At 40.4% G+C, this 15,230-nt stretch overlaps 1 protein-coding gene across 1 annotated transcript; it reads left to right on the top strand.

Moving 5' to 3' along the window:
• Nucleotides 1–5,483: 5,483 nt before the first annotated feature.
• Nucleotides 5,484–13,214, top strand: tekt4 (tektin 4; the record flags this gene model as incomplete). The annotated part of the gene is made up of 6 exons (XM_080852241.1): nt 5,484–6,020; nt 6,114–6,184; nt 6,295–6,438; nt 8,013–8,235; nt 11,741–11,895; nt 13,001–13,214. The coding sequence occupies 6 exons, from the start codon at nt 5,484–5,486 to the stop codon at nt 13,212–13,214; spliced, it is 1,344 nt and encodes a 447-aa protein (XP_080708367.1).
• Between the last annotated feature and the right edge of the window lie 2,016 nt (nt 13,215–15,230).

Raw genomic sequence — 15,230 nt, 5'->3', positions numbered from 1 at the left:
TATATGAGTAGACATTCTAAGCATCGATTGAACACTGATGTGCTCAATGGAAAACACTACTATGAAATGGGAAAACACTAGTATAAAGGCCTTATCAGGAGTATTATGCCTTTTCATCTCCAGTGTTACTGTACGCTTTCTCCTGTTGTAAAATATTCTAACTGTATAATGTTTTAACTCAAATATAAAACAACTCACAAACAGTAACGACTTACAGTAAAGATTTTTTTTGTTTTTTTTTCAAAAGTGCTGTAGCCTTTACATCAGAGCAAACACAACCGAATGTGTAGATGATTTACACAGAACAAACAATAGGATATAGATACAGTCAACAAAAAAAAGAAAGAAAAATGTTAAATAAAAAAGGACAAAAAAAATAGACTGCATCCTGTTCTTGCTCAAGACAATATCGACAATTGTTGTGTTTTGAAACATCTATCTATGTAAAATACAGTAACATTTGATTGGATTACAATACAGTACAGTAATGTTTCAGTGCTGATAGGACGTAATCAGTTGTGGAAACGTATATGACTTACTTGCACATAGTCATATCATACTGTAATTGTTTGACTCAGAGTTTCTGTCAAAAGGCACCCTGTACACCTGCTTCATTCTCGAAGTGTTCTGCCTTAGAACATGGTCCACTGTGGCTAGGCTCACTGTATTGATGTTTAGGAATATGTCTTGGTTATCAATGGTTGCACTTTGTATTTGTTTATACAGTTTTTCTCTGTTCCTAAAACTCAATTTTTCAAAGCATGCCTCGGTTTCTCTGAACACTAAACCCAAGTGCCAACTCCCTAAACCAATTCTGCTAAACTATAAGCACAATTCTCTGCTTTAGACACAGATTTCAATTGTAAGCCGCACTTTCTTCAAAACACAACACACAATTCTCTGCTTTAGACACAGATTTCATTTGTTAACCACACTTTCTACAAAATACTAAACACCATCCTCTCTACACAGTTTATCAATGCCAAAACCTCATTGCTTTCAGACAGAACACACTGTTATTCAAATGACAAAACTTCCATTTCCAAAGCTGTTGTGCAATTTGAAATCAAAACTTTAGCTCCTAGTTTGGAGAACAATTTATGGCAACATTGAAGTGAGTGGTGATCAGAGAGGCAGAGGAGTGAGAGTAAGAGGAGGAGGAAAATGATGAAGAGGAAGAGCAAGACAGAGAGCCATTACTGTATCTCTGATGAGATTCAGGCCAAAGTGTTCAACCATGTGGTCAACATTGGTTTGACCATGCAGGAGGCTGGCAAGGCTGGCCAGAGGGTTCAACCAAACATAAGCCACTTCTCAGTTGCACCGATTCTCCGGACATTCAGAAGAGAGAATGGGTAAGAAACACTACTATGACAGTAAAACACTAGTTTGAATGCCTTATCAGGAGCATTCTTGTATTTACTGTAGAATATTTTACATTGTACTGTATTTGTAAAATTATAAACAAATACAAAGTGCAACCATTGATGACCAAGACATATTTCTAAACATCAATACACCCAGATAGCAGGGAGAGGTTGGCCCAACGTTGGCCCAATGTTGTCACAGACGTTGGCACGACGGCGCATGCCAACGATGGGCCAACGGACTTTTGGCCGTCGGGGACACGTTGGGCCAACGTTGGCAAATAGGAGTGAGAGTCGGGTTTTGGTTGGCTTTTAACCAATTGCCAACGTTGGCCCAACCAATTGCCAACGTTGGCTTATAACCAATTGCCAACGTTGGTTTATAACCAATTGCCATGCCAACGTTATCTTAGTTATTGTTAAACCAAAGCTATTTTGGGCTTTCTACGATCTTACAGAAGTCCACCCGATGTCTATTCAATGTCATAATTAAATAATTCAAATCAGGATAAGGTGTTACAATGTCCCATAATCCAAGGACGGCCATACTTCTTGCCACCACATTTAATGCAGCCAAAAACTTAAACCAACCTATCGTAACGCGACCTATTATCCCGCGGGCCACCAAAAAATCCGCTTAACAAATATGTTTTTATCAATATAAATATGGTTTAATGAATCAAACTTACATATTTCAGAAGTGACAGGTGTGTAGACAATGCACGAAGTCTTGTTTGACTCTCAGCAGGAACATCTCTTACCGTATTTTCCGAATTTGTTTTGTACAGTCGCGAAATGGCAACAAAGTCGATAGCCTAGGCACGGCCCGTAAGGAATTTAAACAGACAGCAGTTACCTACAGGTAAAAATAATTTATTGTAGGCAACACGCAAGCAAAGAAAAAACAAGCGAACACACAAATAAATTAGTTTTGGTAGGCTAGCCCGCTTCAGAGCCGTCATCCATGCTGCTGCTGCTGTCCCTGGACACCGGATCACCAGCCGTAGAGATAGCTCAGCTGCTAACTAAATGACAGGTAGCTAGCCAGCTAACAAAATCACGCTTAGCGTAGACAAGAATGTGTGTCGCTGCAGTTACCTACACTCTAAAAAGTAATTCAGGGGACCTTTTACCACTACTTAATTAAATGCATGGTTTCAAGGTAAAAATTCTAATTTATCGATTTAGATCAACCTTTTAAGTTGCAAACATTATTTAAATGAGTTGTGTTGACTTAATAATGTTGGTAATTACATCAACTTAATATTATTTGTAATTCAAACTCAAATTTCTGCATTCATTGAATTAAAACTAAATTTAAGTTGTAGTAACTTAATGTAATTGGCTTGACAACTTAATTTTTCTCCACCTTGAGTTCAGGAGTTCTAGGCTCCTCCTCTACCCAGTTCAAATTCCTGGACAACTTCAGACAGTTAAGACTGTGTTAGAAGAACTGTAGGCAGAACAAAGTTCTATTACAAAGTGGTATAATATAAAGGACATTTTCAAGGCAAGTTTCATTTAATTTACAATTAAACTCTACTTAATCATTCTTATCCACTGCTATGCTAAACTAAAGGGTTGGATGGCCGAAATTCACTGCTAAATATGACTAGCATTAGCTTTGTGTAGCTACAACATTCCATCAACTGTTAGCAAGTGTAGCCTAGCCTTTGGATTGTTGATATTTCTGTGATAGGGACTAAAGTAGTAGAGGAAGAGGGTTTCTTTTTTTTTTGCATTGTAAATGATTTTCGATTTTGGTTACTATTGTGATACAACCTAAAGTTTGCATTTTTCATTATCTAAAAGGCTACATACATTAGTTTAGCATATACGTTGGCCCATATCTTGGGCAAAATGGTCTGGGGCTGCAAAATGTGTACATTTGAAACCTCTACAGAAACAGGGTTGCTAAAACATTACAGGTTACGCCATGGTCATGGGCAACCTCTGCCATGTCTTTTATTCTTTGCATCGTTGTATTTTAGCATTATTTGAAAATTGCACCTTTTTCTGTTAGTAACTGTGCTGTTTGAGTCTTGTTTTTGTATTCATGTTAGGTGTTCATGTTCATCCTGGCTGTATATGTTTTTGACGTTTGCCTGTTCCTTGACCTGAGCCTGTTGGATTCCTTTTTTGGATACTTCTGCCATGAACTCTGTTTTCATTCTTGGATTTTTGACCTATGCCTGCCTGTTGACCACGAGACTGCCTTTTCCCTTTGCATCATTGCCTATGAGTTTGATTAAAATCTTTGAAACTTGAGCTGTGATGTCTGCAAGTGGGTCCTTCACTAATGAGAGTTGTAAAAGTTTGCTAAATGTTAACAAATGTTTTACAAAATAATTTTTAAACTGGAGTTAACAACACACATTTTACACGTTTGGTACTGTGGTTTTAAATACACAAAGGCCTATAACTTTGCTGTGATGGCATAACTGAGTATGCTTACTACTTTACTTAAGGCAATATTGCAAATGTATGAATTTATAATTTGTTGGGCAATTTACATTTGTGTTGTTGTTTTTTCAAGATTTATATATTGAGTGTTCAAGTACTCAACTGCAATTTAATATAGAAAAAGTTAATTGCCTAACAATTTTGTTCTTGAATTAAATAATTTCTTAAAAGCTACATGAACAAAAACATGAAAAAGCGAAAAACAAAATACTGAAAAAAAATCTAATTGGAGCAACTTAATTTTTTAAACAGTTGCCAACTTAAAAACTTGTGTTCCTGATTATGGTAATTAAGTACATAACGCTTAAAAACTCCTTTCAAATAATGTGGAAAAACTTGTTGGAACAACTTAATTTTTTTGAGTTATCAACTTAAAAACTTTTGTTTATGCTAACAATAATTAAGTTAGTGGTACTTAAAAATTCCCTTGGTTGTAGAGGAAAAGCTAATTCCCCCAACTCAATTTAGATCTTTGGTTGAACTTAATTTCATTAGAAGTTGTCATAACTCAAAAAAGATTGATGCAAACTGTTGCGTTAATTTTCTGCGTTGAGCCAACGCATTTGTTTTTAGAGTGTAGTCGATAGTACGTCTTATGTGGTTAATTAACGATACGGTTACCTTTACTGATGAATGTGGATCAAAAGTTTAAATTACTTGTTGAAAATTGAAATGACTCGCTACAGTCAGAAAAAAGTGACGAAGGCAGTTCACAATATCTGCTGCTAACGGTTTTTGATTTTAAAATAAGCTCGTGGCTATTTGTATTGTTACGCAGTGATACAGATTCTGAAAGTGTTTACAGAGACGTGGAATCACAATGTCTGGCCACCAGTAGGCTGTATGCTTATAATGTTATCTTAATAAAAAAAAAAACACAGGATTGATTACCAATATGCCCTGCAGAAAAAGGTGGAATGGTTAAAAAAAAAAAAAAAAAAAACACAATCAAAATGTTGGGCAGCTGACGTTGGGCCAACACTGGCCCAACGTCAATTGCCCAACCAATTGCATTTTGACATTAATGTTGGGCAGTTGACGTTGGGCCAGTGTTGGCCCAACGTTGGAATTCCAACTCTAACTTGTAAAAAACACAGAGTTGGAATTCCGACCTCGGGCCAACGTTGAACCAACGTCAACTGCCCAACCATTGCATTTTGATGTTATTGGTTGAGCTGCCGACGTTGGTTCAACGTTGGCCCAAGGTTGGAATTCCAACGCCGACGTTGCCAACCATTGCCGACGTTGGGCCAACCTCTCCCTGCTAACTGCAGTGAGCCTTTGTATTTGCTTTGAAAAATTGAGTTTTAGTAACGGAAAAAAAAAACTGTAATATCTATGTTTGCTATATTTTTGTAACGAAAACAAAAACTCTTGGGCAGGGAGATATTTTGGAAACCGAATCTGTGAAATAAAGGTGATGGTGGTCCAGTGTTGAGATCACCGCCCTCCGTGCAGACAACTCGGCTTCAAATCACCCTGTTGTCAGCCTCAAAAACGCGTCCTTGGAAACGGGTATCCTAGGCGACGCAACACAAACACAACGCAGTTTAACATCTTCTGCTGTTTCAGGGGATCTCACTAGAGCCAGCGTAATTTTTCACGGGAATTGTAAAAATCTATATAGTTTATGTATCACTTCCTTGCTTTGAAATGTCGAAACTTTTAGTGTCGAGACCGCATTTCGACACCAGAGCCGTGACTCAACATGAAGAACTGCGTCCACCTGTTGATCCAGAGAGCACATTAAAAGAGAACTTCTTAACATCGACCGGATTGGCTGCTGCAGGATACAGATCTGCGAAATACACTCCGGCGGAATGGGTGGCCAAGAACAACTCTACTTTGAACCAGGCCTTGACTGATATAAACAATTCAGAGAAAATTCGCTTTGATTCCAAAGTGCTTTATACGGAGACCGAGGTTAGAACTCTGCGCACACAGGCGGATGGCACCACACACTTAGGTGAGAGGTTACAAGATATTCACTTTTGGAAGTCCGAGCTTGAGCGGCACATCGAACATCTTGGGGCCGAGACTGCCTTGCTTTTGGCTGAGAAGTTCCGTTTGGAGAAGGCTTTGGACGCCACCGAGATTCCTTTTGCCATTGCGACAGATAATCTGACATGTAGGGAAAGGCGACTTGGGCCCGATCTGGTTAAGGACCTCGTGGAGGAAGAGCTCATCCAAGTTAGAATTATCCTTTTTTCCAAATTATATTTTAATTCAAATGTTGTATAACAGTAATCCAATCTTTGCTTTAACTTGTGTTCCTTAAATTAGGAGGTGGAGTTGATCCGAAGCATTCAGGCACTGCACAAGAGAACGCTAGATCAGACTGTTGCTCAAATAAAGTGAGACATTTTAGGTGGTGCCATACAATGCATTTCATTTGCATTTTGTGCTGCAGCTTTTCATACAACTACAGTGTTGCATGTGCTTGTCCTTTCTGCATCTCTTCCAGATCCAACGGGGATGCTAAGCAAACTTTGGAGATGGACTGGTCTGATAAGCACCAGGCCTACAGTTTAGATAACCAATGTGGCCGCTACAGCAACACCAGTGCTGAGACACAACATCAGGCCGGTTCTGCAAAGATCCAGGATCAGTGAGTGTTTTTCTCATAATATCCAGACTTAATGCTGTTGTGAATTCCAACTGTGTTCAAAGCGTACAATATAGCCAGCAGGAATTATTGTGAACGTTTCTATAATATTGGGTGAATGTTTTCAAACATTCCAAAAGCCATCCAGTCTCTGTGAAACATTCTGTCTCAGGAAATGGGAAAAAAAAGACTTTGTCCTGAAACATTAAAACCCATTAAAATTCAGTCAATTTTCATAATTTTATGTTTGGGGTACCAGAAAAGATTGACATACTCCCGGCCCCGGTGGCTACGGCCGAACACCACACGTGGGATTATCCCTTACCTACCCCACTCCCACTCGTGCTATATTGCTTAAATCTGAGTCAGCACATGTGCAGGGGACAGGGACTCTTAAGTTAAGTTGTTTAAATGATCTAACAACCAGAAGGTCAGCTAACAGCCCCTAATATGAATGGACTAAAAATACACCACTACACAATGTCTTGTCATATGTAGGCACAGTATTACAAAGCTTTCAGTTAAAGTTTTTCATATCTGCTTACATACATTTTCTGAAACCTGGTTAGATTTTTTTCAAGACTTTAATTTGCACAAAACTTCAAAACACCTCTTATCTCCTGCAAAATCAAACACTGCATTCAAAACTAAATTATCCCATCTCAAAATGTTTTTTGTTTTGTTTTGTTAGATTGCTTAAAGTGTTTTCATGTGGTTAGATCACTAACTACACACTATTTTGATAAATCTAAAACGCTTCTACCTTTGTTAGGATTATGCCTTTTCAAGTAAGTGTTACAGTGCATGTTATAAAGATATCTGAAAATAGACTGAATATATAAACACAGAAATATAATACATTTCAGTATTATTTTGAAGCACAGTGCACCTTTTGCATTTTCAGTGCTAATATGTATAAGGGTGCTAAAGGCTGTAACAAAGGCGCACTTAGTGCATTACCAAAAACAATATTTCAAAGTGTTCAGTGAGGAAACACAATATTTTGTACTATGTAGGAATAAAAAAAAAAATGACGTATTTTATACATAAAAAGAGACTATATGACTGTTCCCGCCTCCTATTTGGGCCTTGTCACAGCAACGCACGACCTCAGCTAGTGTGAAAATTCTGTGGGGTACACATTTTGTGAGTAAGTGGTTTTTAAAAATGTAATACAACTTGATAATATATAATACACCATTAATCATTCTCACTGTTCTCCTCTCTTGCCCTGTGCTAATTCATCTCTGGTTTACTGCATCGTTGTATCAAAAGGTATGTTTGCCTTAGTAACCAGGTCTTACTTCTACACTTTGAATAATGCAAATGACCTGATGGCTTTGAAACTTGAGCTGACAGTGCCTCCACTGCTTTTTCCACAGGGGGGCAGTATAGTACTAGTTTAACATTCTAGGCAACATGATCGTGACATGCAAAAACTAATGTTTGGTCACAAATTAATTTCACATTCACTGTAAGCATACCAGTCGCATTCATCATACTGACTCAATGAATACTAAAAGAAGTGTCTTTACATTTGTCCCATCCTCTCCCCCATCTCCTACATTCCTTCATAGTGTGAGTAACAGTGAAGAGTGGATGCACTTCACACAAGCCAACCTGGCAGCAGCAGACCACGAGATGCGGTCGAGCTGTGCACTCAGGCAGCTGATTGAGCGCGTGCTTCAGGACACGTCCGAAGACCTGAGAACCCAGTGTTCCAGAGTGGACCAGGCCTTCAACCAGCGCTGTCAAGAGCTGAACGAGGCCAAGGTTCAGCTGGAGCTCCACCTGTCACAGGTACGTGCCCAAGCCCACACCACATGAGCACGCTCACGCTAACTTATTCATCAGATGCACTGAAGAAGCATCTGGAGCTACCTTTGGCTCTCTGCAGAGTGCAGATGAACTAGTATCTCTTCTCCATTCTTCCTCCTCTAAAGTCCAAGACTTGTTTACTCCTTTTAAAATAAGCCCACACTTAAGTTTAAATCATTCTGTGATATTTAAGACATGATCAGTACTTTAAAAAGAAGGAGGCCTTAACTTAAATTCCCTTGATGACTATTCAATTCAATGCAATATGTCATTTTATATGTGAGGTTACATCCAGTGGGATTGCAGCGTTGCAGTTTGTGAATTGACTAAAGATATTGATGATATCTCAGGACATCTCAGGAATATCACAGACTACATCCCAAGCTACCAAAATAGCAAGGGGCAAAATACTTCTCAGAGATCATTGTACAAAAAATGCCACAGATCCAAAGTCCTGCTCTGCTAATACTGTACCTATGAAGCCTTCTGGACAGGCTCGAGGCTAAAGTGAACACCCATATACATGATATAGTCACCGCTAATGACTTTCAATTGATCACTGACTCCTCTGGCCTCACTGTCCCCCCAGCACACTCAGGTCTAGTAATCACCTCCTCTTGGTTAAAGTTCCAGAGTGATCTAATAAACACCTCCTCTTGGTTAAAGGTCCAGAGTGATCTAGTAATCACCTCCTCTTGGTTAAAGGTCCAGAGTGATCTAGTAATCACCTCCACCTTCACGCAGGTATCACCTCCTCTTGGTTAAAGGTCCAGAGTGATCTAGTAATCACCTCCTCTTGGTTAAAGGTCCAGAGTGATCTAGTAATCACCTCCTCTTGGTTAAAGGTCCAGAGTGATCTAGTAATCACCTCCTCTTGGTTAAAGGTCCAGAGTGATGGGGCTCTTACTGTGGCAGCCCTCAGGCCCCCAGCCTCCGCATCAGGAGCTCCTCCATCCCACGAGTCTAAGCTCTTCATGTGCTTGGGGCTGCCAGCAGATTAGCGTTTTTGGCACAGTCTCTGACCAGGGTCCTGAAATGCCTTGCAGGAAAAGTGCAGGACTCACTGTGCAGGGAGTGGAGCACAATCCATGTGTGCGCTCCTACATGTTCCCCGCTGAGAGGAAAGATGGTGATAGTGAGGGAGGAGGCGTAATTGCATGTGCATTGAGCCCAAAGCCAAAGGAGAGTGGAAGAGGTAAACAGGGACTACACACACACATTACCATTAAGAAAGCCATTTAAATCTCACATATAACGTGTTATACTTCCCAAAATGACACAAGGAGGAGTATCATTTGCCAAACTGATGGGTTCCTCCCGTACCTGTATTAGTAAAAACTGTATGGATATGTCTGTTGGGAATGTGTGTTTCTTTGTTCGGTCTCTGTAGTTCGTGTGCATAGGTAAGTGTGTTCACAGTCCTGCACACAGTGAGGTTGAACAAAGCAGCCTATGTGAAGCCCGAAGTTTGAGTTTTTTCTGCGCGTTTGTGACTATGTTTAAAGCCAGCGTATGTGTAATCTGGGTGATGCCAAGTTTAGAGGAGGAAAAGAATTAGTAATGCATGCAAGACCTTGTGTCTATGGGAGCATAACTAACATGCATCACCTCATGTATGGTGTGGTGAAGCCAACTACCTAATAACCTTTACCATGAAAATATGATATAATATAATATAATAATTATAATATCCCAGCAGTCATGTTTAGTGAACAAACCAAACCAATATGTACATTGACAAAAGTTAAACTGTCTGATGCTTAGCCATGTAGCAATTATGCTATGGAAGCTGTATGCTCAGTTACTTTATGGAAAAGGGGTGCGCTGGCGATGACATTGTTTGCTGAGCCAGGCTGGAGAGAGTTGGTGGATGAGCCGGTTTGAAAGGCTGTAGTTCCCATGTTGAATTTGTCGTTGCTGTGCAGTACAGATCGGAGGAACCAGTTGCTCTTTTTGTTCAACATGCAGAGTTTGCGGGTATTCAGACTTAGCTAGCAGACTTTCTGTTGCAGCTGCTCACGCTAACCTTGTTTACACCTGGTTAGCAGTGTGTTCCTGACTAATTCACACAATTAATTAATTCCAAGTGTACCAACACATTCATAAACTCATCAAGCACAACAGTTGTAAATTATTTGAATGATGAGGTTTTGAGTGCAGTGTTTTAGTAGTGTAAAAAAACTGTTTTTATTACTTAATCAAAACAATGTTACATTTGATTAATGCTTTATAGTTCTGTTTCTGAATGTTTTCAACTGAAACTTCCAAATTTGTACAGGTCCTGTTTTAACCATTTCAATTCTCTCTCTATCTGTTAATTTGTCACGCCATAGGGGTCTTCACTAATCACTGTATCACCACCATTGATGTTACTCACATTGTTGACATCACTGCTGTAGTTATCAGCCAGCTGTGTTCATGACCATGGCAGTATCATGCGTGTCTTCAGTGCGGGTGTGACAGTGTCTCGGATATTGGCAGCTGTGGTACATGATTGTGGTACAAATTTGCTTAACGCACTGGCAGCCAAATTTGCTTGTTTTAAGCAGATTTTGCTTAAAACAAGCAAATTTGGCTGCCAGTGCGTTAAGCAAATTTGGCTTGTTAAGATTTCTTAAAATAAGTAATATATGCTTGAAATAGGCAAAAATAACCTTACCAAGAAAGCACTAGGTAAGTACAATTTAGCTAGAAACAAGACCAACTCGATTTTTTCATCTCAATATAAGAGTAATAACACTAGGTTAGAAAAGCATTTTTGCAGTGTAGAAGCAAAGCAGGCAGAGCTACACTGCAAAAAAGCTTTTCTAACCTAGTGTTATTACAATTACAATTAAAATAACACTAGGTTAGAAAAGCATTTTTGCAGTGTAGTTGGTGTCACTACAAGCTGTTTGTCTGCTGCTTCTGCTAGCAATCGCTAAACTTGGCTTAGCCGCACTTGAAACATTATCAGATGAACTCGACACATTATCAGATATTTCTTCCACTTCTACGGACGAATTCCATGATTGGAAATTGTGTGTTACCTTAGGTAATTTCTCCCTTGAACTTCTCATCCTGCCCTTTCCTCCTTCTTTTCTCGCTCCCACTTAAAAAACGTTTCACGCTTAACTTTGCAACCACACACGTCACCACACGAAAAATTGTCAGTGACAGAAAAGTCACGTGACCTGGAATAATTTGTTCCATGATGGAATTAAGATACATTTTAAGCTGATACTGAAAAGAAAATAATCGTTTTTCATGCTTATTATGAATTGTCATTATGATTTATTTTAATTTGAAAAAAAAAACCTAAAAAAACGACGAGGCCCCCCTGGTGCCCGAGGCCCTGGGCACCTGCCTGGTTTGCCCGTTCGTCCGCTCCGCCGCTGGAACCAGGGTATCTTGGTGAATGGTTGTGTGTCAGTATAAATCTTTGCATTCATATGTGTTGACATGTTTGTTTTGGTGTGTGTGTGTGTACGTGGGTGTGTGTAATTAGATCCTGCAGCAGATTGGGACCCAGGAGAGGAACATGGTGTCCTTGCAGCAGGCTCTCCATGATAAGGAGGCCCCCATGAGAGTGGCCCAGTCAAGGCTTCACCAGCGAACACACAGACCTAACATGGAGCTGTGCAGAGACTCACCACAGCTCAGGTACACAAACCCACCTGTAGACGTAAACACACACACACACACACACACACACACACACACACACACACACACACACACACACACACACACACACACACACACACACACACACACACACCACACACATACTGTATATACACCACACACACACACACACACACTGGTCCTGTGGTATAATACTGTAGTAAGTGAAGGACTTCTTAACAAATAATTTGTTTAAGGAAGTCTCTTCCTGTTCCCTTCCTTGTTGGCTATAACACGAAGATGTTGTGTTGTGGCTCTCAACTGTGAGATATTGTACTCTTTGTTTGCCCTTGGCTCACAGGTATGAGTCATCCTCATGTATGAACTAACTACTCTCAGCAGGGAGACTTGACCTTGCAGCAGCAACAGCAACTCAACTGTAGTAGCAGATCCTATTGTTAGGCACTCACAAAACAAATCCAATGCAATGCAAATATTTTACACACACACACACACACACACACACACACACACACACACACACACACAATCACACATACACACAGACACACAGACACACACAAACGCACAAACGCACGCACGCACGCACGCACGCACAAACACGAACACGAACACGAACACAAACACACACACACACAAATACACACACACACACACCCACACACACACACAAACACACACACACACACACACAAACACACACGCACACAAACACACACATACAAACCCTTAGATCAACAAACAACAGTGAGTGCTGTGTCTGACATTGCCAGAATCCACTTTAACTGAAATGTTTGATGTAATGAATGACTGTAAACTCAGCATAGCTCATCAGTTGCCTTGTGTTTCTTGTTTATCTCCTTCTCTCTTGTTCCTTTTGATGAGATGTCATGGCTGTGACTGTGTGTCTGGGAAAATGCCTGCTTACATCTGGGTCTTCCTTTGTTTCTTTTGTGTGTGTCCAAGTGTGGATATGATGTGTATGCCTGTTTTTGTATCTGAATATTTGCTGACGTGTCTATGCCTTCCCTGTGTGTTTGCCATTTGTGCTTTTGTGTGTATGTGTGTGTGTGTTTACTTGTGTGTGTGTGTGTGTGTGTTTGTGTGTGTGTGTGTGTAGTCTTGTGGATGAGGTCGAGGCGATCACTCACACCATGTCAGCCCTGACACAGCAGCTGTGTGTGTCTCGGGACTCTCTGGCGGCGCTGGAGGAGACCCGTATGGCCCTGGAGAAGTCCATCGCCTGCAAGACTCACAGCCTCCTCATCGACCGCCACAAGTGCATGGCCCACCGCACCCGCTACCCTGACCTCGTCACCCTGTCAGGATACTGAGGCGTTCACTCACACACACACACACACACACACACACACACTACTGAAACAGTAAAAGCAAGTATTTAGTTCAGCAGGCCCCTCCAGTGATGTGTGTGTGTGTGTGTGTGTGTGTGTGTGTGTGTGTGTGTGTATGTGTGTGTGTGTGTGTTTGTTTGTGAGTGTGTATTTGTGAGTGTGTTTGTGAGTGAAATGGGGTGACCTTTAATCTATTTTTCTCATTATGCATCCTTGAGTTGATTTGCATCAAAGCATTAGGATTGAGTTGTGCGATTAAAAAAAGAAATGTTTGTCACTGCGGTCGCCGTCTGAGTCAGTTGCCCTCCAGCATCACTGGGTGGCAGCATCAGCATCACGCAGAAACGAGCGTGCAGGGGATAAGCATTAACAGCACAGGCCACATGTACAACAATACTAGTGTACTGTGTCTCCCCACAGACCTCCGAGCCCTCATTATATCACTGCCTGTGGCCCTTCAACCAAGGAGGGCTTTAGCCCAGGGGGAGACTATATAGTGTGTGTGATTGTGTGTGTGAGATAGGGGAAGAGTGTTTGTGTGTGTGTGTGTGTGTGTGTGTGTGTGTGTGTGTGTGTGTGTGTGTGTGTGTGGAGGAGATAACATGAACTAGTCAATAAAAGACTACAGTGTTTCCCCTACAATGATATTAGGGTGGCGCCCTTGAAGTTCAATCACACGCATATCTGTTGATGCAGAACACATCCACACACACCATCACCTTCACAACATCTCACTCATGTGAGCCGTACAAACAAATTAGGGCTATCGCCCTTGATGAATATTCCATCAACGTCACGACATCATTAAGGACTGAGGTGCCATGCTGGACATGTGATTGTGTTTACATGTGAGTGTGTGTAGTTGTGAAGATGTCTCTGCTAATGTAGTGGTCAAGTATGCTACATCTATTCAAAGGGCCCCCTTAAAATGTTCATGCTAAATTCTCTGACCATCTAGGAAATGTGCCAATATGCACCACTATGAATTGCTACATCCTGACTATCCCACCCTTAACACAGCCCAACAAATGCACACTTTGGTAGAGCAGTATTTTATCAGTGACTGCTCAGCTACACCCTCGTGAGCAACGAGATGAGGTGATGCCAATTATAATGTGAAAAACAAAAACAGGATTCATAATCCTGTTAATCCTAGTTGAGTACACTGCAATATCAGCAAGAAAGCTGTGCAGTATGATTAATTAGTACAGTTTGTTTGAATCATTATTTTAAACCTGAGACCTACACAAAATCAAGGCTTAAAGTACACAAAGCCACTGCACAACTACCACATAATGAAGGCAACGTGATAAGCAGCACAATTGAAACAGAAAACACAAGTTTTAAAACAGCTTTTATATACAATTAGTGAGAGCAGACAGACTTTGCTGACACAACTGATAGATAACTTTCCAAGTGACAAACTGCATTCCAGACTCCCAAGTTGAGTTTGTCACATGAAGAGGAGCTACTGGGTTCAACAGTGAAAGTAAAAGACAGACATTCATTGTATTTTTATTTTGACCCAAAATGTGCCTGCCTGGCATAGAAACTTAAATTCAAATAAGTACACCGCACATTTCACATATGGTCATTTTACATATCCATGAATAAAATGATCAATTCTATAATGTTACTTTACTGTTACTATAATGCTGTTTTAAAGGAGATATTTGAAGAATGGAAAAAACACTTCTAATAAAACTACCTAATCTACCTGCACTTGAATCCAATAAAAGAAGCTATGAGGTATGAGAAAAAGTTGGTATCCATGAAACTGTTGTTTCAAGGTTGAATTTGAGAAGGCCTTGTGTATATGTTCCTATATCTAAATAAGAATATTGTATCCTTCTTGAGCAGGAACTCCAAGAAGAGGACCTTGGGGACTCATGAATGTCCTCTCCTCTAGAGAGCAAGGCCAGTTCCTTGTCAAGAGAGGCCACAATGCATTCAAGGTTCAGGTAGCAGAGGCATAACCTTGTCCCATGGAAGTGTCTG

This window comes from Sprattus sprattus, assembly GCF_963457725.1.
Source record: "Sprattus sprattus genome assembly, chromosome: 1".
NCBI lineage: Eukaryota > Metazoa > Chordata > Actinopteri > Clupeiformes > Clupeidae > Sprattus > Sprattus sprattus.
Note: the sequence above shows the minus strand (reverse complement) of the source record. Positions and strands in the feature narration are given on the sequence as shown.